The sequence below is a fragment of the Dipodomys spectabilis genome, unplaced genomic scaffold, assembly GCF_019054845.1.
Source record: "Dipodomys spectabilis isolate Male_0828 unplaced genomic scaffold, ASM1905484v1 ptg000127l, whole genome shotgun sequence".
NCBI lineage: Eukaryota > Metazoa > Chordata > Mammalia > Rodentia > Heteromyidae > Dipodomys > Dipodomys spectabilis.
The window spans coordinates 2698763-2724558 of NW_024870804.1; the positions used below are offsets into that span (position 1 = coordinate 2698763).

Below are 25796 nucleotides of genomic sequence, written 5' to 3' on the forward strand. Positions count from 1 at the left end.
ACCACTTGAGCCACAGCTCTACTTCCAGTTTTTTTTTTAAACTGGAGATAAGGGTTTCACAGACTTTCCTGTCTAGACTGGCTTTGAACCATTATCCTCAGATCTCAACCTCCTGAGTAGCTAGGATGACAGGCGTGAGCCACTGGTGCCTGGCTCCAGTTTTAAATCTCCAGATACCTTTATCTCTACAGCCTCCTCCTCCTCCTTTTCTTCCTCCTCCTGTTCTTTTTGCTCCTTGAATTTGAACTCAGGGCCCTGAACTTGCTAGGGAGATGCTTTACCACTTGAGCCACATCTCAAACCTTTACTTAAGAGAAAGGTTTCTTTTTTTATTGTAAAAATACTGTACAGAGGAGTTACAATTACATGGGCAAGATAATGAGTACATTTCTTATCAAGCATTGTTGCCTCTTCCTTTGTTTCCCCTTCCTATTCTTCCCATCTCCCCCAGAAAAAGGTTTCTTTCTGAGTGTTAAATCAGCAGCCTAGAGAACACCACTGGTATTCAGCCAAGGGATAGGTTTATTCCGGAACTACAGGCTGGCCCCAGGCCAAGTTGGTACTCTACATGGCTGGTAAAGAGACCAGCCCCAGGTAAAGGGAGGTGAGACCAGGTAAGGGGAGGTGTTCCCAGGTCTGAGAAGGGTGTGGCCACATTGCATTGGTTATTTGACCTCAGTGGACGGGGTATGTGACTGCCTCCAGGTGTGCCAGTTGCCTAGGTAATGAAGACACTAGGCAGAGACTTAGCCAAGAGGAGGGAGGAGTCTGCTTGCCTTCCCAGGGCGAGTAGCCAGAATTATAGACATGAGCCACTATGCCTGGCCTGCTTTAGTGATTTTTTCAAATCCAACCTGGCACTGTTTTCCTTAGGGCTAGCCTGGAACATGAGTTTTTTTGGCCTATGTGATATACCACATTTGGGCTAGTCTTCTTCTCTCCCTCCTTCCCTCCCTCCCTCTTTTCCTCCCTTCCTCCCTCCCTATCTTTTCTTCCTTCCTTCTTTCCTCTCTTCCTCCCTCCTCTCCATCCCTTTCCCCTCCTCTCTTTCTTATTATCATTGTCCTCCTCTTCTTTCCTCTTCCTCTTTGTCTTTCTCCTTCTCCTCCTCCTCCTCCTTCTCCTCTTCTCCTCCTCTTCCTTCTTTTCCTCCTCCTCCTCCTCCTGCTCCTCCTCCTAATAACTCTCTCTCTCTCTCCCTCTGTCCCTCCATCCCTCTATACCTTTCTCCTTTCTTTTCCAGTGTTAAGATGGACTCTAGGCCTTGGACAAGTTAAGCAAGACCTACATCCCCAGGCCACAACATTGCATTTCTAATTTAGTCCCTAGTGAGAACCATGAACTGAATTAAAAGTCATCTGAGGCAGGAAAGCCAGCACTGGGCAAATGGCTGGAGAGCAGGCTGGTGTAGAAGAAGGCCTTCCAGCTCAATCGTGCTTCCTAGATTCCAAGTATCAGTGACTGAGAAAAATGTGTGTGGACTGTTTACAGTTGCTGAAAGTACATCTGTGTTGTATAAAATAAAACAGTATGGAAAAGGGAGATTCCCAGAGTTTTCCCAAGTATGCTGGCCCTCACTCACCAGGTTGCTGTCTTGTCTCCTAGGGGCCCTTTGGCCTGGTCTGGAAACACCTGGTCACAACTGGGGTGAGGGTGGGGGCTACTGCCACCTAGTGGGTGGAGGCCAGGGCTGCACTTCCCATCCCACAAGACAGTTCAATGGAACCAAGTTCAGGGGCTCCGAGGTCAGGAGGGCTGTGGGAGAGCAGCCTCCTTCCTCAGGGAGGTACAGGGAATGGTTGACTACTGATTTCGAGTTCTTTAATAGCATCCCAAACACATCCACTTGTATTATAAAAACTGCAACCAAAGTCAGATGCTGGTGGCTCATGCCTGGTAATACTAGTTACTTAGGAGGCTTGAGATCTGAAGATCCTAGTTCAAAGCCAGTCTGATCAGGAAAGTCTGTGAGACTCTTATCTCTAATTAACCAGCAGAAAGTCAGAAGTGGTGCTGTGGTTCAGGTGGTAGAGCTCCAGCCTTGAGTGGAAAAGCTAAGGACAGTGCCCAGGGCTTGAGTTCAAGCCCTACTATTTGCAGATACATATGTATATGAATCTATACAGTTATAGTTGGTTTTTTTTTTTCTGGTCGGTCGTGTGGCTTGAACCATGATCCTCAGATCTCAGTCTTCTAAGTAGCTAGGATTATAGGCATGAGCCACCAGCTCCCAGCTTTTTTTTTTTTCTCTTCTTTTCAGTACTGGGGTTTGAACTGAGGGCCTGGCTGCTGGTCCCTGAGCTCTTTTGTGCAAGGCTAGTGTTCTACCAGTTAAGCCGTAGCTCTACTTCTGGCTTTTTGTGTGTATGTTGGTTGTAGGGCTTGAACTCAGACTCTGGGTGCTATCCCTGAGCTTTTCTGATCAGGCAAGTGCTCTACCACTTTGAGCCACAGCTCCACTTTGGGTTTTGAGTGGTTAACTGGAAATAAGAGTCTCATGGGGACTTTCCTGCATGGGCTGGCTTTGAATGGTGATCCTCAGATCTCAGCCTCCTGAGTAGCTAATATTACAGATGTGAGCCACTGGCACCCAGCTTACTTTTCGCTTTTTGTGATTAATTGGAAATAAAAGACTTTTCCTGCTCAGGCTGGCTTTGAAATTAGGTCCTCAGATCTCAGCTTCTGAATATCTAGGATTACAGGAGTGAGCAACTGGTGCCCAACTCTGTATATATGTATGCATGTCTATATGTAGGTAGGTGTCTATACATACATAGACGTCACATAAAGTTAATAAATGTAATTCTGTCTTGCTGAGACAAAGTGTTTACAACAGGAGTCTATTGTGTGCATGTACTGTAATTTATAGCAATATGATTATATACCACTTATCTTGTCATTATAAACTAAGTTGGGATGATGACTCCACACTTAGTTGTTTGTGAGCGCTCATCTCTCTATTTTGCTTCAGTTTACTCATCTGTAAACTGCTGCAGAATAGCAGTGCCTATATCCCAAGGTGCTCTGTTAGGTGAGCGAACATATTCATGAAGTCTTCAGAACAGGGCCGGGTGCACAGGAAACTGTTTCTGCTCTCCTTCAGCTTGGACTCACTTGCTAGCATATTAACTTTGCAGGTTAACTGTTTGGCGTGGAAATACTGGGAAGTTTCCAGGTCATCTATGCCACCTTTTCTCTTGGCTACACTCCCGTAAGTGAACATCTGGCCCCTTGCTGGCCCAGCAGAGAGGAGGGTAGGGGGTGGAGACCATGGGAGCCAATGCGATTCAAGGGGAATCAGAGGCAGTATGAGTGTGGCCAGCTAAGCCCCGCCCTCCACATTAGAGCTTTTTCTTTTCTTTTACTTTTGTGCCTGTACTGGGCCTTGAACTCAGGTCCTGGGTGCTGTTCCTAAGCTTTTTTTTTTTGGTCGGTTGTGGGGCTTGAACTCTGTGCTTGGGTGTTATCCCTCAGCTCTTCAGCTCAAGACGAGTGAGCTACCATGTGAGCCACAATGCCACTTCTAGTTTTCTAGTGATTTATTGGAGATAAGAGTCTCACGGACTTTCCTGTCCTGGCTGGCTTTGAACTGTGATCCTCAGATCTCAGCCTTCTGAGTGGCTAGGATGACAGGCGTGAACCACCAGCACCCGGCTTGTCCCTAGGCTTTTTTCCCTTCAAGGCTAGTGCTCTACCACTTTGAGCTCCAGCCCACTTTTGGTTTTCTGGTGGTTAATTGGGGTTAAGAGTCTCATGGACTTTCCTGCTCTGGCTGGCTTTGAACTATGATCCTGAGATCTGGGCATCCTGAGTAGCTAGGATTACAGGTATGAGCCAACCAGCAGTACTAGGTTTTAAAATCAGTGCTTCATGCTTACTAGGCTGGTACTCTACCACTAAGTCGTGCCTCCAGCCTTTTTTGCTGTGGTTACTTTTGAGGAGCATGATAGGAAGTTCATTTCTCTCCCCTAGGAGAAGAGCATGCTGGAGAGTTTGCAGGGAGGAGCATGCTTGGGAGTTCTCAGAAGAGAAGCATGCTGGGAAGTTTGCAGGAGAGGAACATGCTGAGAAGTTTGCAGGAGAAGAGCATGTTGGGAAGTGTGTAGGAGACAAGCATACTGGAGAGTTTGCAGGGAGGAGCATGCTGGGAAGTTTGCAGGAGAAGAGCATGCTGGGGAGGTCACAGGAGAGGAGCATGCTGGGTAGGGGGTTTGTAGCTCCTGGTGCTGATGTAGGCTGGGATCTGGGGTCTCCCCTGTGTCCAGGGCCCGCTTCCTGGCTTCAGTGCCCGCCTCGCGCTGTGGTCCCTTCCTGGTCAGCCTGGGGAAGAGCCGCCTGGACCGCTTGGTTTTGGATTCCCACAAGAGGAGCTTGGTCCTTAGGAAAGTGCAGGAATGCCTGGTAAGGACGCCACCCGCACGGCCCTCCCCTCTGGTTCTGTGGCCATCCCCGGGCCCTGGGGACATTGGGTGGGGTCTTGAGCCCCCTGAGGTGGGCAGAAGGTGGACTTGTGGGTCCCAAGGCAGTGCTGAACTCCTGGACATCCCCGGAGCAAGTGCGGGATGCCTAGGCTAGTGCTCTTCACACTCTTCTGGGGGCAGAAATCAGTGTCTCAGCCGGGTGCTGTGGCTCACATCTGTCATCCCAGCTACTCAGGAGGCTGAGATCTGAGGATCATGGTTCGAAGCCAGCCCAGGCAGGAAAGTCCATGAGACTCTCATCTCCAATAAACCGCCAGAAAACTGGAAATGGCGCTGTGGTTCAAGTGGTAGAGCGCTAGCCTTGAACTGAAGAGCTCAAGGACAGCACCCAGGACCCAAACAAACCAGGACAAAAAAACCCCCAAACTCCAAACCCAAACCCAAAACCAAAAAAATCAGGATCCCTGGCAGGGATGTTGGTGATTCAGAGCCTGTGAATCTTGGGGAGATTTGGGGGTTTGGGGCTGGCTCTGTGACCTGGGCCCCAAAGTCTCCCATCAGCTCCTTTTTGCTTTCAGGGGGGCTCTGTTGCCGATGAGTTCGCCGTGGACATCATGGGGAGTCTGCTGTGTCACTTGCCAGGGACTGCCATTGAGAGAGACATCTCCCCTCGGGCCTGGGCCTCTGCCCTCCACAGCCTCCAAGGCTGCCCACGCCTCAGCCCCGAGCAGAGGGCCGCCGTGAGGCACAGACTCCTGGAACAGTCCGGGTGAGGGGCCAGGCTGGGCTGTGGGGACTGGCCCGCTGCCAGCCATGGCTGTCTACAGCCTAGCATGGTGGCCACTGACATGCCTTGGGACAGAAAAGAGTGTGAAATATGACACTTTTTATGGGGGGGGCCACTGGGAATTGTACTCAGAGCTTCATGCTCTACCACCTGAGCCATGCCTCCAGCCCTTTTTGCTTTATTTTATTTTATTTATTTTGGGTCTGGTCGTGGGGCCTGAACTCTGGGCCTGGGCGCTGTTCCTCAGCTCTTCAGCTCAAGACTAGCACTCTACCACTTGAGCCACAGCACCACTTCCGGCTTTTTTTTTTCCTGCTTATGTGGTGCTGAGGAATCGAACCCAGGGCCTCATGCATGCAAGGCAAGCGCTCTACCACTGACCCACCTTCCCAGCCCCTTTAGTTTGTTTTTAAGATAGGGTCTTGTACTCTTGGTAAGATAACAGACATGCACCATCACATCTGGCTTATTGGTTGAGATGGGGGTCACGTTAACTTTACACCTCAAACCACAATCCTCTTAATCTCTAACTCTCAAATAGCTGGGATTATAGTAAGGCCCAACAGCATTTGGCCCCAAAGTGGCCAGTTGTTCCCGCCTTGGTCCCTGCACCACTCCCTCAGGTAAGTATAGAGCATAACCTTTTACCACCAGAACTGAAGTTACATTGGCATTAAGATAGAGGTGATTAGCCCAGGACCATTGGCTCACATCTGTAATCTTAGTTACTCAGGAGGCTGAGATCTGAGGATCGTGGTTCAAAGCCAGCCCGGGCAGGAAAGTCCATGAGATTCTTATCTCCAATAAACCACCAGAAAACCATAAGTGGCACTGTAGCTCAAGTGGTAGAGTGCTCACCTTGAGCTGAAGAGCTGAGGGACAGCGCCCAGGCCCAGAGTTCAAGCCCCCCATGACTGACAAAAAAAAAAAGAAGAAGAAAAGAGAGTGGAAAACTACAGTAGACATTCATTGTCTAAAAACAGTGAATTCTGGTTCGGGACTATTCTATCAGATTCAAGAGAAATTTTGTTTTCCTGTACGAATAGACTGTTGAGGTAATTTAAAAAAGGATCAACGGTATCACTGTACTCTTATTGAGGAAGGGAGACAGGAAACAATATGGTATAAGTGGCAGAAACTGGATCATTCCAATTGAAAACAGAGGGAGTGGAATGCAATGGGAAACTCCAGGGGTGGGCTTCGAGCCTGGCTAGATCTGGGTTCTCAAATGATGTTCTCGAGAACCTTCCTCTCATCCCTCGGCTGGGCATTCCTGGGTGTGGCCCTTCGTGTCTGCATGTGATAACAAGAATTGGCCTCCAATTGCTTCTTTATTGGGGGATAGTCAGAGAAATCAAAGGTAGTACTGTCAGATTTCCCAGGGTGGCACTGCTGGTCAGCCATTATCATGTGCAGTGTTTGAAAATAAAGGACTGGGGGTGGGCAATGGTGCCCACCACTGCGTACTTTTTCTTTTTTGGTAGGCCGTGGGGCTTGAACTCTGGGCCTGGGCGCTGTCCCTCAGCTCTTCAGCTCAAGGCGAGTGCTCTACCATTTGAGCTACAGCGCCACTTCCGGTTTTCTGGTGGTTTATTGGAGATAGGAGTCTCACGGTCTCTCCTGCCTGGGCTGGCTTTGAACCACGATCCTCAGATCTCAGCCTCCTGAGTAGCTAGGATTACAGGCGTGAGCCACCAGTGCCCGGCCCACTGCGTACTTTTTCACTTCACTGTTGATGATCTTTCCTTAGCCCCCCTGAGAACTGGACAGCCGAGATGACCAAGGATCTGGGGCCTTTCCTGGCACTTTTCTCAGGAAGTGAATTACACTCCATTGCCTTAAAGGTATCTGCTCTGTCTTTTCTTTCTTTTTGCTTTTGGTGCCAGTCTTGGGGCTTGAACTCAGGGCCTGGACGCTGTCCCTGAGCTATTTCACTCAAGGCTAACACTCTCCCACTTGAGCCACAGCTGTTCTTCATGCATTTTTGGTGGTTAATTGGAGAGAAGATTGTCATAGACGTCCCTGCTCCGGCTGGCTTTCAACTGTGATCCTCAGATCTCAGCCTCCTGAGTAGCTAGGATGACAGGTGTGAACCATTGGTGCCCAGCTTTGACTTGTTCTTCTTAACCACACAGTTTCCTGATATACTTCAGCAAATAGCATCTACAATGGCGGGACCACTGCCTCCTGCATTCCTCTGGGCTGTCTTTGAATCTGTCCGGAATAGTAGCAACAGGACCCCCAGTTTGGACCCAGTGTCTGGTGAGAGTTTCTGGGTTTCCCATCCCATGTCAAGGGGCAGGAATTGGGGCTGAGTCTCTGCTAGTAAGAGCCCTGTCTTACTTTTTTTTTTTTTTTTTGGTCGGTCATGGGGCTTGAACTCTGGGCTTGGGTGCTGTCTCTCAGCTCTTCAGCTCAAGGCGAGCGCTCTACCACTTGAGCTACAGTGCCACTTCTGGTTTTTGGTGGTTTATTGGAGATAAGAGTCTCACGGTCTCTCCTGCCCGGCCTGGTTTTGAACCGTGATCCTCAGATCTCAGCCTCCTGAATAGCTAGGATTACAGGCATGAGCCACCAGCGCCCGGCCCCTGTCTTACTTTCTGATGGAAGGAAAAGCAATAGAATGGTGAAAGCCACAGGCCAGTGGATGGCCTTTCTGTAAAGGGATTTGAGGTCAGTGTCAGTCTGTTTAATAAGCGAATGCGCATAGCAAACATTTCAGGAGCATTGGCTTAGAGGTCCAGCATGATGTAGCAGCTCAATATGGTGGGCGAGGGGGATTGGCTGGCTGGATTTGAAGCCAATCTGTGTAAGTGCTTTTCATCACAGCCATCCAGCAAGGTGATTTGGTCTTCATTTCACAAGCAAGGAAATGGAAGCATAAAGGGATGCAGTAGCTTTGGGTCTGAGGCTGACCCTGCTGATCACCACCAGCTCTTCTTGCCCAGGGGAAGCTCCATCTTTGTATCCGAGGCTGTACAAACTATTGGCACCTCCATAATTTTGTTACCCGGATATGAAAATGGCTGAAGTGGAATTCAAGCTGGACCTTGATTCCTCAGTCCAATCTGAGAGGGGAAGAATATTACTCAGTAGAGAAAAATGGGATCTCCTTACATCCTCCTTGCTCCGCTCCACCCCTTCCCTGTATCTCCCACGCCTCAGGATGCCATGGAGATGCTGCTCCTTCCTCCGATGCCATCATCAGGTTGGTTGAAGCCAACGCCTGCTGGAAGGCGGAGGACCTGCTCTGCATGGATGAGGACACGTTCCTTAAGAACGTAGAGCTGCTGGGGACCATCCGGGGTTTCAGCCACCCCCAGCTGATGGCTCTGAAGGAGAAGGCGATTCAGGTGAGGTTCAATCCAACAGAAGAACAAACGCCCGGTCTCCCTGCGAACTCCTCATTTCTGTGTGTGGACCCTGGGGAGAAATGTGTACCTTGTTACCATGTGGAAATTTCCCTGCCTGTGGCTCACGTGATGGCGTGCCAGCCTTTAGCAAGAAAGCCAAGGAAGAGTGTGAAGCCATGAGTTCAAGCCTTAATACTAGTGCACATGTGCACATACACACACAAACACACACACACAAATCTTGGAAATAGAATTTCTGGGTGTAAGATAATAGATATTTATAAAGCTTTTGATAAATATATCCGAGTTACCATTTCAAAGACATGTACCAAATTATATCATCAACAAGTGAGAGTACCCTTCCCAATGGCATATATGAGCATTCTAGCTGAGGAGGCCGAGATTTGAGGATCGTGGTTTAAAGCCAGTCTGGGCAGGAAAGTATGTGAGATGCTTATCTGCAATAAACTACTAAAAAAAATAAATTAAAGCCAGAAGTGGACCATTATTTTTCACCTATTGTTAATACTAGAGCCAACATGGTCTCTTGAATTTTTGTTTTTTCTTTTTGTGCTTTTTTTTCCCCCTCTCTCTCAAAGCTAGTGCTCAACCATTTTAGCTACACAGCTCCACTTCTGGCTGTTTGGTGGTTAATTGGAGATAAATGTCTTTAATTCTTGCCTGGGCTGGCTTTGAACTATGATCCTCAGATCTCATCCTTTTTTTGTTGTTGTTGTTAGTCGTGGGGCTTGAACTCTGGACCTGGGCACTGTCCCTTAGCTCTTCAGCTCAAGGCTAGCACTCTACCACTTGAGCCACAGCGCCACTTCCTGCTTTTTCTGCTTATGTGGTGCTGAGGAATCGAACCCAGGGCCTCATGCATGCAAGGCATGCACTCTACCACTAAGCCACCTTCCCAGTCCAGATCTCTTGAGAAGCTAGGATTACAGGCATGAGCCACTGATGCCTGGTTCTTTAATTGTTTTTAATGTTCATTTCTTTTTGACTGCCAGTGAACCTTTTTTCTACATGTTTATTTCTTTCTCGAATTTCCTGTTCATGTCTTTTCTTTGGAGAAAACAAATATTCATCCTTTTCACATATATATATATATATATGTGTATATATGTATATATATATATACATATATATGAAATATACATATATACACATATATGAATGATTCATTCTATGTTTGTTTTATGAACTTCTTCAGGCCACTATAAGAAAATGTCTCACACTGGATAAGTTAGAACAGGATTTGTTTTCTTGTGTGCTGGAAATTAGGACCTGGGTACTGTTGCTTAGGTTTTTCACTCAAGGTCGGCTCTCTACCACTTGAGCCACAGCTTCATTTACAGCTTTTGGTGGTTAATTAGAGAAGGGAGTTTCACAGACTTTACTGCTTCAGCTGACTTTTAACTAAGATCCTTGGATCTCAGTCTCCTGAATAGGAGGGATTACAGGCATTAGTAATGGTGCCCGGCTAGAGCAGAAATGTCTCTTGGTTCTGGAATCTGGACATCCACTTTTAAGGCACAGGTGGATTCTGAACATATAGTAAAGTTTCTAATACATGGTATTTCTTGTCTATGCTATTTCCTTGTAGTATTCTCGCATTCTTGTGAGGCTTCATGAATTCCAAAGGCCCCTTTGTGTGTGTGTGTGTGTGTGTGTGTGTGTGTGTGTGTGTGTGTGTGTGTGTGTGTGTGTGTGTGTGTATGTGTATGTGCCTGTGCTGGTGCTTGAACTCAGAGCCTAGGTGCTAGTTCCTGAGCTTTTTGCTTAAGGCCAGTGTTGTACTACTTAACCCTCAGCGCCACACAGAGAGATACTAGCAAATGCTAGCACTAATGTCTAACCTACTTCCTCCCATGTACAGGTCTGGGATGCACCTGCGCACTGGAGAGAGTACCACATCGTTGCCCTGGGGCGAACTGCGCTGGCTCTCAACGAGAGCGAGCTGGAGCAGCTGGACCTGCACTCTGTAGATACGGTGGCCTCCCTGGGCCAGCAGACCGAGTGGACGCCAGGGCAGGTGGGTGGATGTCCCTGGGGCATGGCATGCCCTCCTTCCCTCTTAGTCTGTCCTTGAGATCCGTAATATTGCTAATAGCTGCTCACATCTCATTAGTGCTGGCACCTTTGAGTCTGATTCTCAGGACTGATTTTTCTTCTAGCTCAGTCACTTGTTTTTGTTGCTAAGCATTGTAATTTCAACTAACTTTCGCATTGCTGAGTGCTTGGACTTAGTTAAATTCCTTCAATTGGTCTTTGTTCTGGTCTACTTTCAACTATTTTCAAGCTCAAAAAGAAAAAGGAAGAAAGGTAGAAAGAAAAGGAAGGAAGGAAGGAAGGAAGGAAGGAAGGAAGGAAGGAAGGAAGGAAGGAGGGAGGGAGGGAGAGAGGTAGAAAAGGAAAAGAAAAAAGAAAGAGACACTGTATGAAAGGAAATGTTTGAGCTCTTTTTTGAGCTCTTTCTTTCTTCCTCCCCCCACCCCTCACCCCCCACTCTGTCTTTCTCTCTTTCTTTTTCCTGGGGCTTGAACTCAAGCCTGGGTGTTGTCCCTGAGCTTTTTAGCTCAAGGCTAGCGCTTTACCACTTTGAGCTGTAGCTCCATTTCCGGTTTTCTGGCAGTTAATTGGAGGGTTTCTAGGACTTTCCTGCCTGAGCTGGCTTTGAGCTGCGATCTTCAGATCTCAGCCTTATGAGAAGGTAGGATTACAGGCGTGAGCCACTACTGGCCTTTTCCTTCCCTCCCTCCCTCCCTTCCTTCCTCCCTCCCTCCCTCCCTCCCCTCCTTCCTTCCTTCCTTCCTTCCTTCCTTCCTTCCTTCCTTCCTTCCTTCCTTCCTTCCTTCCTTCCTTCCTTCCTTCCTTCCTTCCTTCCTTCCTTCCTCCCTCCCTTCTCTCTCTCTCTTTCTCTCTCTCTCTCTCTGTCTCTCTCTCCCCCCCCCCTCCCCCATGCCTGTCCTGGGCTTGAATGCAGCCTGGGTGCTGTCCTTTCATGTTCAAAGCTAGTGTTCTACCGCTAGAGCCACATCTCCACTTCTGGCTTTTTTTGGGGTTAGTTGAAAATAACAATCTTGTGGACTTTCCTTCCTGGGTTGGCTTTGAACCGTGATCCTCAGATTTCCTGAGAAGTTAGGGTACAGGTGTGAGCCATTAGCACCTGGCTGCCTGCTCACTTTTTTTTTTTTTTTGGGTCCGGTTGTAGGTTCTGAACTCTGGGCCTGGGCGCTGTCCCTCAGCTCTTCAGCTCAAGGCTAGCGCTCTACCACTTGAGCCACAGCGCCACTTCCGGCTTTTTTCTTTTTGCTTATGTGGTGCTGAGGAATCGAACCCAGGGCCTCATGCATGCAAGGCAAGTGCTCTACCACTGAGCCACCTTCCCAGCCCCGCTTCTCACTTTTTATACTAGGTTTCAGTATGACACTGCATGCATGTATATGTTGTACTTAGAACACGTTTACCCCCCCCCCCCCTTTTCCTCTCCTTCCTTCCCTCTTGTTGGTCCCTCCCCCTCCTGCCCACTTTCCTGTCTGTACTTGCCCATTGGTTGTCTACAGTTTCACTTCTTACTAGTGTAAATTAGGACTTGGAACGCAAGTACAGTCTAATTTCTAGAATTTTCTCTGTATAATTTCCTTCTCTCTAGTTCTTTGCCTCACAAATGATGGTCCTCTGGCCTCTGAATTTAGACCTCTCTCTCATAATTATTTATAGAAAAATGTCGTTGGGCATTTCTCTGAGGCTGCTTTTTTGGAAAGATGTTCTCCACCTCCACCCCCCCAACACCCTTTGGTTGTGGGGCTTGAGCGAGCGACCTGGGCACTGTCCCTGAGCTCTTTTGCTAGTGCTCTACCACTTAAGCCATAGCGCCACTTCTGGTTTTCTGGTGGTTAATTGGAGCTAAGAGTCTCATGGACTTCCCTACCTGGGCTGGCTTTGAACTGCAATTCTCAAATCAGCCTCCTGGAGAAGCTAGGATTATCGGCATGAGCCACCAGTGCCCAGCTGGAAAGACAACATTTTAAAGGGTTTGATTTTATTTCTTGGGGTGCTACTGGTGATATTTATGCTGATTTAGAGTAGAGCCCGAACACAGAAATTGTATCTATAAAAGATGACTAGCACATATTTTTCGTTAAAAAATATATGGTTAGACATGCATGTTTTATCACGTAATAAATATTTATTGAATATATTAATGCGTAAGCATGCTGATCTTAGAGGGTCAGTGGAACTCTCTCGTCGCTTGGGAAGTATTGGGGTGGGCGGTGAGGAAGAATGCTTTACTATGTTCGTGTGTGGTGAAATTTTGCCTTTGGATCTCGTGTGTTCCGCTGCCTGGACGCCGGGTTTGTTCTGGTCTCCGTCTCCCTCTATGACCTGGGATGAGACTCTTGGCAGTAAGCAAGGACATTTTTAGGGTTCACCTCCCGTTTTGTCCTTTTAAGGTTAGTGCAGGGTGCATCCTGTGGTCCAGTATTCGATACAGTTACTTCATGTGTTTTGTTCATTTTTTTAGTTGTTTATGGGGGTTATAACCCATGATGGTGGCTATTAATTAATTAATGGCCACAATCCAATGGCCATTAATTCTTCATGGGCTAGGAAAGTTCCCCCTGAATTCTAGCTGCTTGTATTGGGAGAGATATGTGTTGTGTTTAGTCCACTGGACTGCGGGAAGGGTGACTTTCGTGTTTTCTTTTTTACCATTCTTGGCACTTGAACTCAGGACCATTGCATCATCCCCGAGCATTTTTTTTTTTTTGTTGGTCATGGGGCTTGAACTCTGGTCTTGGGCGCTATCCCTCAGCTCTTCAGCTCAAGGTGAGCGCTCTACCGCTTGAGCCATAGCACCACTTCCGGTTTTCTAGTGGTTTAGTGGAGATAAGAGTCTCATGGACTTTCCTGCCCAGGCTAGCTTTGAACCGTGATCCTCAGATCTCAGCCTCCTGAGTCGCTAGGATGACAGGCATGAGCCACTGGCGCCCGGCTTCCTCGAACTTCTTTTGCTGAAGTCCAGTGCTCTACCACTTAAGCCACATCTCTACTTCTGGACTTTTTGCTGGTGAATTGGAAGTAAGCATCTCATGGACTTTCCTGCCTGGGCTGGCTTTGAACAGTGATCCTCAGATCTCAGCCTTCTGAGTAGCTAGGATTATAGCTAGGATTATACTAACTCTGGGCCCTGAGGTCACTTTTGGTACTAGGCTTCTATATATATTTTCTTCATTCTTTTTTTTTACTTAATTACTGAATTTTGAGGTACTGGAATTTGAACTTAGGGCCTTGTACTTGCTACACATTTGCTCTATGGCTGAGCAATTCAACATTTCAGTTAATGAATACAATGTATTTTTTGAATTTCTGATGGAGTCTTTCTTGCATTTTAAAAATTAATAAGTAGTTGTACAAAGAAGCTTCAATTTCCTAAGCTGGGTTATGTGTGTAATGCCTCTAGACCAGTATCACCCCTTCCATTGCTCTCTACCATCTCTTCCACCTCACCCATCCCCTCAAGTTACCTGTTTCCATTTTCAAGTGATAGTGCCATGAGCCATTGGTACCAAGCTGGGTTACTTTCTTACAAGATGAGAGAATGAAACGCAGCACACAGACGTTCCTGCACTCAGACACACTGTATAATCTCGTGGTTCTGTGACTCTGAAACTAGTTTTGACTAGTTTGCCAAGTACTGCATCATACTTCTGATGCATATATTAAAACGATTCCATTTGCAGTCTCGAAGAAACAGAAAAAAAAAAAAACCCACATCCAACTTGCAAACTAGAGATTCGCTTTCCCTTTTGCACCCATTTTAATTTCCAAGGGATGGCAGTGAGATTTATCAATATGTTGGAAAGGATATGAAAACCTAACATTTGCATATATCATTTGCAGTCAGCTTCTCAACTTCAGCTCCCAAACAAACCTTTAAATGCAGGATTTCAGATTAATAGTCAGACCTGGAGGAACTATATTAACAAATAGTTCAGCTTAAAAACCAATATAAGGGTGTGTGTGTGGGGGAAACTATTCCAGAATCTCGAGAGATGAACAGAGAGATTGAAATCTTTCAGCTACTCATTTTTCACTGGTTAATATTGCCTAAAAGCGTTGGTATTAATTGTCTGGGACTCATTACGTATACACTGGTGCAGCCATTCCGGGAGCTACGTTTTGACTTATCACTTTGCAGTCTGAGCAGTTCATTTTCTAGGTTCTAATGGCAAGAACAATTTAATACCCCATCTTCAAAGTTATTTGATTTGAGTTGTAATTCTGCACTTTCGTTTTCAAATGGGCATGTCTTCTAATATGGGAAACACAAATTACTATGAGTCCACTAGTGACTGAATAAGACAACTTGAATCTCCATCTTTTCTCTGTAGCCAGTCTTGCTCACTGACTGAGTACAGGCTCGGAGGTCCCACAGTTCGGTTTTCTTTTCTTGTTCAATTGTGGGGCTTGAACTCTGGGACTGGGTGCTGTCTCTTAGCTTTTCAGCTCAAGGAGAGTGCTCAACCACTTGAGTCACAGTACCATTTCCGGTTTTCAGGTCCTTAATTGCAGATAAGAATCTCACTTTCCTGCCTGGGCTGGTTTTGAACCATGATCCTTAGATCTCAGCCTCCTGGTAGTTAGGATTACAGGTGTTAGCACTGGTGCCCAGCTTTGTTTTTTCTTTTCCCTTTTCCTTTCCTTCTCTCCCTTGTCTTACTTCCTCCTCCTTCTCCCTTCCTCCTCCTTCTCTCTCTCTTTCTTTCCTTCCTTCTTTTCTTCCTTCCTTTCCCCCTCCCTGCCTTCCCTCCCTCCCTCTCTTCTTTCCTTCCTTCCTTCCTTCCTTTCTTCCTTCCTTCCTTCCTTTCTTCCTTCCTTCCTTCCTTCCGTCCTCCCTTCCTCCCTCCCGCCCTCCCTCCCGCCCTTCCTTCCTTCCTTCCTTCCTTCTCTTCCTTCCTTCCTTCTCTTCCTTCCTTTCCCTTCCTCCCTCCCTCCCTCCCTTCCTTTTTTTCTTTCTCTTCCTTTCTTTGCCACGTCCAACTTGCAAACTAGAGAATTGCTTTCCCTTTTGAACCCGTTTTAATTTCCAAGGGATGGCAGTGAGATTTATCCCTCCCTCCCTCCCTCCCTCCCTTCCAGCACTCTACTACATCTTCTCTTCTGACTTTTTTTTTTTGGCTGGTTAATTGTAGATGAGTCTCATGAATGTTCCTGCCCAGGGCGGCTTGAAACCACAATCCTCAGATCTCAGCCTCCTGATTCGTTAGGATTACAGGCGTGAGCCACCAGAGCCCAGCTCACTGTTTTTCTCACATTGTGACACTGACTTACTTCCTCTCTCCGTGATTCAGTTGCTCATCTGCGAAAGAGGGATGCTATTCATATTTAGCAAATCGAATTGTGATGAGGATTAGATGAGACGGTGTGTAGAAGGTTGTCCAAATAGTACAGCACCCAATAAGCATTCAGTACATGTTGACTAGAATTATTTTGTATGTACATTCCCATTCAGTGGCATCTGAGTCAAAGCTGAAAATACCCCAGAGAATCTCTGAGCTTCCAACTCAGAAAGGCAACTTGACCTTGACTGCTATGATCTGCATAAATGTGGGGATTCTTTCTCCCTGAAGACAGTCTAAACTATGAAGGCCTCAAAATGAAGCTATGGCTGGGTGCCAGTGGTCATGCTTGTGATCCTAGCTAGTCAGGAGGCTGAGCTCTGAAGGAAAAGGTAGGAAAAGTCTGTGAGATGCATCTCCAGTTAACCAGCGAAAAGCCAGAAGTGGAGCTGTGGCCCAAGTGGTAGAGCTCCAACCTAGTGATAAAGCTTAGGAAGAGAGCATCCTGGCTCTGGGTTCATGCCCTAGTACTGGAACACACACACACACACACACACACACACACACACACACACACACACACACACAGAGAGCACACACATACACAGAGTTGTATGGAAGGAGCATGCTTTGTGACTGCTTCAGGCAGAGCAGCAGGAAATTGTAAGGCCTGGCTAGAAAGTCAAGGAAACAGATGCTTGAAACATCTGGATCCTGACGCAGAACCTGCAAGTCTTAGTGACCTGAGGGCCTAAGAGTTTCTGAAGGAGAGAAGCTAGCACTCATCTCTTATTTTCTTCCTAGGCTCGCTCCATTCTGAAGGCATTCCTGGAGGATTCCGGCTGTGGTATCCAGGATCTGAAGAGCTTTCATTTAGTCGGGCTTGGCACCATCCTGTGTGCCATGAATAGCACTGAAATTTCACTTATAAAGATCTCAGAATTCAGGTAAGTGAAATACTTCTTTCAGAATGGCCAATGACCCATCCATCTATCCATTCATCCATCCTCCATCTCCCATCCATCTATAATCCATCCATTTGTCTATCCATCCATCCATCCATCCATCCATCCATCCATCCATCCATTCACCCATATACTATTATCTGTCTGCCCATCATTCATCTATCCATCCATCCATCCATCATCCCTCTACCATCTATCCATTTATTCATCCATCCATCCATTCATCTACCCATCTACTATCCATCTGTCTGTTTATCATGCATCCATCTATCCATCCATCATCCACGCACCTACCAACCCTTCTACCATTCATCTGTCATCCATCCATTATCCATTCATCCATCCATCATTCATCTATCTGCCCACCCATCTTCCATTCACTCACCTACCCATGTATCATCCATCCATCATCCGTCCATCATCTCTCCATCATACCATTCATCTGTCCCTTTATCCATCCATCCACCAACCTATCTACTATCAATCCATCCACTCACCTACCCATTTACCTATATATCTACCCAACGTCTGTCCATCCATCCGTCCATCCATCCATCCATCCATCTGTTTTACACCTTCCTATGCTTTGCCTCTTTGAGTAAGATCGGGAGTGGACTGAGCTGGACCCCTTGTGGTACTGAGACTGCCCACCTGCTCATTTGTTTACATCATATGTCTCCTTTAAATTTTTTTTTTGTTGGTCGTGGGGCTTGAACTCTGGGCCTGGGCACTATCCCTGAGCTCTTCAGCTCAAGGTGAGCGCTCTACCATTTGAGCCACAGCACCACTTCCGGTTTTCAGGTCCTTAATTGGCGATAAGAGCGTCACAGACCTTCCTGCCTGGGCTGGTTTTGCACCGTGATCCTCAGATCTCAGCCTCCTGAGTAGCTAGGATTACATGCGTGAGCCACTGGTGCCCGGCTCCTTTAAAAATTTTAATTGTTATTATAAAGGTGATGTACAGAGGGGTTACAGTTTTGTACATCAGGTAATGCAATGTCCCTTCTCTCCCTGAACCAGGGTGGTGGTGGCCAGAATTGGTACCCTGCTCTGCAGCAGCCACGTCTTGGTTGAGTTTAAGAGAAAGGCAGAAGCTGTATTTGGCCACCCCGCTGAATGGACGGGCTCTGTTCTGCAGGAGCTTGGGACAATTGCAGGTACGAGGTGCAGAACATACACACTCCCATCTCTTTCCCACACCTAGATCTGGGAGCAGAGTGAACTCAAACACAAAGCTAAGTAACAACGCATGGCCGGGTGTCACAGGCACCCATGAGCTACCTTGTGTAGACTAGATTTCATGACTCGAATTTGCAAAGGAAAGTTTCACACTATCACAAGTCTGCATGTGTGTGTGTGTGTGTGTGTGTGTGTGTGTGTGTGTATGTGTGCTGGTTCTGAGGCTTGGACTCAGGGTTTCATGCTCTCCTTTAGCTTTTTCTGTTCAAGGCTAGCATTCTACCACTTGAGCCAAAGCTCTACTTCCAGCTTTTGGGTGGTTAACTGGAGATAAGAGTCTCATGGACTTTTCTGCCTGGGATGGCTTTGAACCACAGTCCTCAGATCTCAGCCTCCTGAGTAACTGGTATTCCAGGTGTGAGCCACTGGTGCTAAAGTTCTTTTTTAAACAGGGTCTCCTGGTGGGTCCATACACACTGGCATAGAATGGGCTTTAACTGGTTTCTAAACTGGTTGATCCACCATCTCAGAGTGTGGGAGTGGAGCCTCTTTCTGGGCATCCATTTTGCTGTGGGAGCAACGTCAGGTCTGGTGAAGGAACTTGAGTCCGCAGGGTAGTTTTCCAGGCCTTTTGGAGGGGTGATGCTTGAGCCATGCAGATCTGTGTTTCAGTAACTATGAACTAAGCCAGTGGAGCGGCATGACCTGAATCCTCTGGTTTTCTCCGCAGCTGCTTTGTCTAAGGAAGAACTCCAAAGTCTCCACAAAGAACTGATGCCGTATTTCCAGCCATCAGCCATACGAAGCCTGCCTGCTGAGCTGTTCCAAGTAGGTGCAGTTCCTCAAAGGGAAACGAGGCTGACCCACGTGATCGCACAGGGAGCAGGAGACTGGCATGTACTCCTGCACTTGGGAAAGGCTTCATGGTCAGGGAGACTTGGGGAGTTTTAAAAATGTTTAAAGGGGCTGGGAAGGTGGCTCAGTGGTAGAGCGCTTGCCTTGCATGCATGAGGCCCTGGGTTCGATTCCTCAGCACCACATAACCAGAAAAAGCCAGAAGTGGTGCTGTGGCTCAAGTGGTAGAGCACCAGCCTTCAGTAAAAAAGCTAAGGGACAGTGGCCAGGCCCTGAATTCAAGCCTCAGTATCAATGTGTGCAACACACACACACACACACACACACACAATGTAAAATATTTAATTTGTGATCTAATTATTTTTATAGCTACCCTCTCTTCATAGCAAGTGGCACTGATTTCCTAGTTACAGTGTTGTGTCAGGCTCATAAATCCCATTCAGGATAAATACATTTTAGAGTTAAGTTTCAGGCTAGCTGGGTGCCTGTGGCTCACTCCTGTAATCCTAGCTACTCAGGAGGCTGAGATATGAGGATTGCAGTTCAAAACCAGCCTGGGCAGAAAAGTCCCCATGAGAATCTTATCTACAATTAACTACTCAAAAATAGGAAGTGGCACTGTGGTTTAAGTGGTAGAACTAGCCTTGTGCACAAAGACACTCAGGGCCAGTGCCCAGGCCCTGAGTTCAAGCCCTGCAACCAACAAAAAAAAGGAAAAAGTTTCAGGTTTTGAGAAGACCACTTGTGCCTACAGTAGGATATCTAACACCTCCACTAACACCTCCAGCAGCATTTGAGAGAGCAATTGTAAGCAAACACATTACTGCATTTTGTGAAGAAATCAGTGACAACATCTCATCTATTCATTAAGTAAGTTTTGTCTTAAACTTTGGGAAAAAAGTACAAGTCTCTGTGTTCAAACTCTAGTACTGCCAAGAAAAAGAAAAGTATAGCAGGTTGTTAGAGGCCCTTCTAGAAAGGCAGAATGCTGCCATCCCATCTGGAAATAGCTACCATGTCCTTTGAATCTGAGCGACTCAAGAAACCATCTTGTTCAGAGTCCTCAAAGAGGGCTCTGTGAGGCAGATTTTTCCCATTTCTGCTGACCACGGCAGACATCACCAATGGATTACTGAACTTCCTTCCCCCCAGGGAGACCTTGTGAACTGCAAGAAATAACCTGTCAGAGTGAGATCACCATGGCTGTATTTTAAGACTTCCGATTATGGCAAGGCAGAAGTCTCAATTTGGAGCATAACTGTCTGGCTTTGAAAATCCCTCCACACCTTATCTTTTTGTAAGAAGCCTGGGGTTCTGATGTTACATCTAGCTGGAATTCAACCGTATTGTTTTCCTTTGTCTTCACCCAGGGCCTTCAAGTTCCATGTTTGGGAATGTCCTTGAATCTTCTTTCCCTGTTTCCAGGCTCAGTCCTGTAATCCTAGTTCTCAGAGGCTGAGATCTGACAGAGCCAGCCTGAACAAGAACGTCTGTGAGACTCTGATCTCCAATTAACCACTATAAAGAAGCCAGAGTGGTAGAGCCCCAGATTTAAGCTAGAAAGCTCAGAGCACCCAGGCTGGGAGTTCAAGCCCCAGGCCGGGCACCAAAAAAGAGGAGCACAAATGGGTGCGAAGTTGCAGACGGTGGGCAGGGCAGATAACCAGGGCTTGGGAAGCCCAGGAGCCCTTCCCCTGCTGAGCCTGTTGCCCCCTCCGCCCTGCAGGAGCTGTCGCCGGCACAGATCGCCTCCCTGGGCCCCGAGAACGCGGCCGCGGTGACCCGGGCCCAGCGCCGGCGGCTCAGCGCGCCGCAGCTGCAGAGCCTCGAGCGGGCGCTAGATGGCGCCAAGACCCACTCCGGGCCGGACGCGCCCGCCAGCGCTAGCCCGGGCCGCCCCCTGGCCTCCCGGGCTCCTGCAGGTGGGCCGCACCCCTCCCAGGCCCTCCCCGGGCCCAGGCTAGGAAAATGCCAGAGAATCGGGCGGGGATCTACACCCTCGAAGTCCCCTAGCAGGCTCCCCTTGTGATTCTTAGCTCTCTCCGCCCAGATGGATCCGATCAGAGGCTCTTCTGCACCCCCTCTGCCCGCCGCTCATCCATTCCAGTCCGGGCCTGGGCGCAGGGAGGTGGCGGGCGGGACAGGCCAGGCCCTCCTTGGAGGGACAGAGGGTGATCTCGTCTGATCAGACCCGGAATGACCCTTCCCAGGGAGCCTGGGGTCCAGGCCCGTCTAGAAGGGGAGTTGGGGGGGGGGGTGGCTGCCATTCCTGCCTTTTTCTCCTTCCTTCCCCCTTCCAGTGTCCAGATTCCTCCCCGCCTCTCCTTCCCTCTCCTCTTTCTCTCCCCACTTCTCTCAGGAAGGGATCCAAACTGGGAAAGAAGTAAAACTCTCCCTCTTTGCAGATGACACGATCCTGTATGTAAAGAACCCTATAGATTCCTCTCCTGAGTTACTTCAGTTGATCCAAACTTTGGCAAAGTAGCAGGGTAGAAATCAACCCACAAAAATCAGCAGCTTACGGGGCACCGGTGGCTCATGCCTTTAATCCTAGCTACTCAGGAGGCTGATAGCTGAGGATTGTGGTTCAAAGGCAGCCAGGGCAGGAAAGTCCGAGAGACTCTTATTTCCAGTAAACTACTCAGAGAAAGTGGAAGTGGCCCTGTGGCTCAAGGGATAGAGTGCTAGCCTTGAGCACAAAGAGGTTCAGGGACAGTGCCCAGGCCCTGAGTTCAATCCCTAGGGCCAAAAACAAACAAAAAAAACCCAGTAGCTTTTCTGTATGTCAACAATAAGGAGATCGATACTAAAAGTATCGAAAGTAACTCCATTTGTAATAGCTTTAAAAAAATATCTAAGAATTAACCAAAGATGTGAGGGACCTCTATTGTAAAAACTTAAAAAGTCGGAAAAAAGAAATGGGAGCAGATCTAAGGAAATGGAAAAACCTTCCACGCTCCTGGGTTAGAAGAATTAACATCGTGAAAATGGCACTACTGCCCAAAGCTATTTACAAATTCAATGAAATACCCATCAAAATCTCAACAACATTCTTCAATGAAATAGAGAAAGCAATCTGGAAATTCATACAGAATAATAAAAGACCCAGAACAGCAAGAAACAATCCTTAGCAGGAAGAACAGTGTTGGAGAAATATCAATACCAAACTTCAAACTCTATTACAGAGCTGTAGTAATAAAGCCAGCTTGGCACCAGTTCCTGTCTTCTGTGAGAAACCCTGGTAATGGGGCAGAGGGACAGTACCATCCTGTCCTCCGTGAACTCAGTAGGTGACAGTGGAAGCAATATGTTAGAGAAATGAGCCTGGGGACAGAGGGTAGGGGTGTGTCAGGACCCCTTCCCAGATGTGTTAGACTGCACCCCAGTGAGCGAGCAGGAGGGGAAAGGAGAGGAAAGAGAGCTTGGGGCATGACTCCTTCCTTCCTGCTATCCTGACCTGACCATCTTGCCATTCACCTTTTGCCACCTCCACCATGCCTCCCACCAGGATTGCTTGCCAACAGGAGCCAAACTTGTTAGTGTGTTATTATCAGCTTCACACTGAAATACAATACACGCATGGTCTTTTGGAAGGACAGTTAAGTATACACCATGGAGGATACATAAAGTCTGAAAGGTGAAGTCAGGAAATCTTTCTCCCAGACACTCCAGTTACCGCCTTCTAGTGCATCTGAGCAAGCAGATGCAGTATCCTCTGCATTTTCACAAAGCTTATTCCAGCTGGCTGCCAGGGGTGCACACCTGTCATCATAGCTATTCAGGAGGCTGAGATCTGAGGATCCCGGTTTGAGGCCAGCCTGGGAAGGAAAGTGTGCGAGACTCTTATGACTAATTAATCAATAAAAAGGCAGAAATGGAGGCATGGCTCAAGCAGTAGGTAGAACACCAGCCTAGAGCAGAAAAGCTGAAGGACAGTGCCCAGGCCCGGAGTTCAAGCTCCAGTATTCACACACACACACACACACACACACACACACACACACACACACACTTTTTTCCCCATCTGCACCCTGTATTTTTTTTTTTTTTGTTTTATCTAGGGATACAGTCTGGAGCTAGATGCCTACAGCAGATCTGTGCATTTTCTAGCTTTAGGGTCATACCATACAATGTGTAAGCAGACTATAGATGGCACTTCAATTCTATTTTATTTTTAATTAGCTATTTTTTTGTGTGTGGCCATGACAAACAATGGCACAGCTGACAACCTAGAGAATTTGTATTTGAGTCTCTCTTGGATAAACTCTTCCTAGAGGAATTGCTAACTCTAGGGCGCATGCGCTTGTAATTTGGCTAGACATTGTCAAAATCCCTGCAGAGAGGTGGAGACAGTCTTTCCTGGACCAGCAGGGTCAGAAAATGGCCAGGATCCTAGGTGGCCTCCTCCCTTCTCCCCTCCAGCCCTTTGCCAGGTGCTTTTCTAGGCCACACCTGTCAGCCACTCACCCGTGAGTAAGGCTTAAAATGGAAAATCCTGGCATGGTGGCTCACGCCTGTCATCCTAGCTACTCAGGAGGCTGAGAGTTGAGCCTCGGGATTGAAAGGCAGCCCAGGCAGGCAAGTCCATGTGATGCTCATGGCCAGCGAACCAGCGAAAAGCTGAAAGTAGAGGTATGGCTCAAGTGGTAGAGAGCCAGCCTTGAGAGAAAAAGCCAAGGGAGCGTGCGAAGTCCCGAGTTCCAGCCCTAATACTAGCACCCCTCAGAAACAAAACCCAGCCCAACAAAACAAAAGACAACAACAAAGAAAGCAAGTGCTTGGCTTCCTCTGGACCAAGTCGGACTCACCAGGGATCATCCAGATTTTTTGAACTTTAAGCCAAGTGAATGTTATAATTAAGGCTTTTGCAACTCACTCCATGCATCCGAGTCCTTTCCCCTTGGGAGACAGGGCTCCCATTTAAAGGAAGTACAAGTCGACGTCCGCAGGCTGGAGGTGTGGTGGGATCTGGGAGCTGGGCACCATGCATCTCCCTCACCCTTCCTCTGAGTGTTTGCCATGGTGTTTGCTTTCAGGAGCCTTCGCAGCTTGGTGTCTTCGGCTGGGCTGTTTCCTGCTGCTTCTGATGGCCAGGCCTCTGTGTGAAATGGATTCAGCACTCTACTTTTTGGTGTCTCAAGAAGCTGGCCAAGGTTTTTAGAGACAGTGGGTGCTCAGAAGCTGAACCAGGCAGGAAGACCCTGGGGGCCTTGATATGTAAAAAGCATGTCATGCAAACAATAATTAGAAAAAGACCTTGCACAGGCCTGCCTGTCTCTGTAGTATGGTGCTCTCCTCTGTCACATTTTGAACTCTTGCTTTCTGGCTTGAGAGAAGAAGAAAAAGAAGAAGAAGAAAGAGGAGGAGGAGAAGAGGAGGAGGAGGGATGGATGCCGGCAAAGGCAGCTTTCAGCCGGGGCCTGATCTGGTTTTTACCTGGCTTAATTTCACCTCGATGGTGCTCCAGGCTGTACTGGTGTTTCCTTTTCCTCCATCCTTAGCAGAGCTGAAATAAATGAATCTCTCAACAAAAGCCAATATTCCTGCCTGATTACTGGGACTAATTGATGTGATGGTGGGCACCACATTTGCTTGGAAATTAAAACATTTAACATGGCTCAACACTAAATCAATTTTTAAATACATTTTCCAGATGCTTTCTATTTCCTCGGGAATCAATTGGATGGATGACTGTGGAGGGATCAGTTAAAATTTCAACATATTCACGTTTCGGGGGGAAAAGGGGAGAGAGGGTAGGGAACTGCCCTTCTGGTTTTAAGGTGCTTTGAGGCTTAGTGAATGGGTTGAAATTTAAGAAAAAGAAGTATTTCAGATATGTTGGCTACAGATGGCATCCTGGCCCAGCAAACTCAGTTCCCCTGGCTAATCCTTCTGGAAGGAGGTTACTTCTAGAAAGTTCCTGGATGCCCTCAGGAAATCAACCAGGTAGAAAACATGGCAGGCAAAAGGATCTCAGGGGACAGTGGTGGATGAACCCCTGGTGTTCGTCAGGTGACAGGTTCGCCTCCTGGATCTCCTGCCATCCTCAATCCACCTCTGTGTGCATGAGCATCCCAGTACTGAGGTTTGAACTTAGGGCCTGGGCATTGTCTCCTAGCATTTTTGCTCAAGGCTGGCATGCTACCACTTGAGCCAGAAGTTCAATTCTGACTCTTTGGTGATTCATTAGTGATAAAGAGTCTCATAGACTTTCCTGCCTGGGCTGGCTTTGAACCTTTATCTTCAGATCTCAGTCTCCTGAGTAGTTAGGCGTACAGGTGTGAGCCACCAGCGCCTGACTCAATACAGGTCTCATTTTGTTGATTAAAAAGGAAAACTACTCATGGTCTTTCACAGGAAGTGGATGGCTTTTTTTTTTTTTTTGCCAGTTCTGGGCCTTGAACCCTGGGCCTGCGTGCTGTCCCTAAGGTCCTTTTACTCAAGGCTAGCACCCTATCATTTGAACTAAAGCACCACTTGAGGCTTTTTCTGTGACTAATTGGAGATAAGAGTTTCATGAGCTTTCCTGCCAGGGCTGGCTTTGAACCATGATCCTCAGATCTCAGCCTCCTGAGTAGCTAGGATTACAGGTGTGAGCCACCAGCATCCGGCTAAATTTATTTTTAAAATAGCTTAGGAAACACTGAAACGAGTTGTAGGCTGGTAGATTGTCAGCAGCCACCTGGTTGTGAAGGACAATTAAGAACCGGAAGTGTGGAGGGTGTGGCCTTGGGTGTTAGTCCCAGTCTTGTTTGCTTTTCTTTCATCCTAGCAGGAAAGTAGCAGTGGGAGGAGCTAGTGACCCTGCCAGCCAACTGAGAGTCAGCCCGCAGTCATGGGAACTATTTGAGATTATTCTAGATGAGAGAAATGATTGGGATGTAGGC

General features: G+C 47.6%; 1 protein-coding gene across 1 annotated transcript in view; it reads left to right on the top strand.

Annotated features, from left to right (window-relative positions):
• Positions 1 to 24070, top strand: part of Otoa (otoancorin) — a 58869-nt gene extending 34799 nt beyond the window's left edge. Inside the window, exons 17-28 of the mRNA XM_042689813.1 lie at positions 3138 to 3211; positions 4266 to 4401; positions 5000 to 5190; positions 6959 to 7052; positions 7344 to 7470; positions 8374 to 8561; positions 10444 to 10599; positions 16715 to 16857; positions 17896 to 18032; positions 18785 to 18882; positions 20636 to 20831; positions 23946 to 24070. Coding sequence (XP_042545747.1) covers positions 3138 to 3211; positions 4266 to 4401; positions 5000 to 5190; positions 6959 to 7052; positions 7344 to 7470; positions 8374 to 8561; positions 10444 to 10599; positions 16715 to 16857; positions 17896 to 18032; positions 18785 to 18882; positions 20636 to 20831; positions 23946 to 24070 — 1665 coding nt within the window. The remainder of the gene's footprint in view (positions 1 to 3137; positions 3212 to 4265; positions 4402 to 4999; positions 5191 to 6958; positions 7053 to 7343; positions 7471 to 8373; positions 8562 to 10443; positions 10600 to 16714; positions 16858 to 17895; positions 18033 to 18784; positions 18883 to 20635; positions 20832 to 23945) is intronic.
• Positions 24071 to 25796: the final 1726 nt, after the last annotated feature.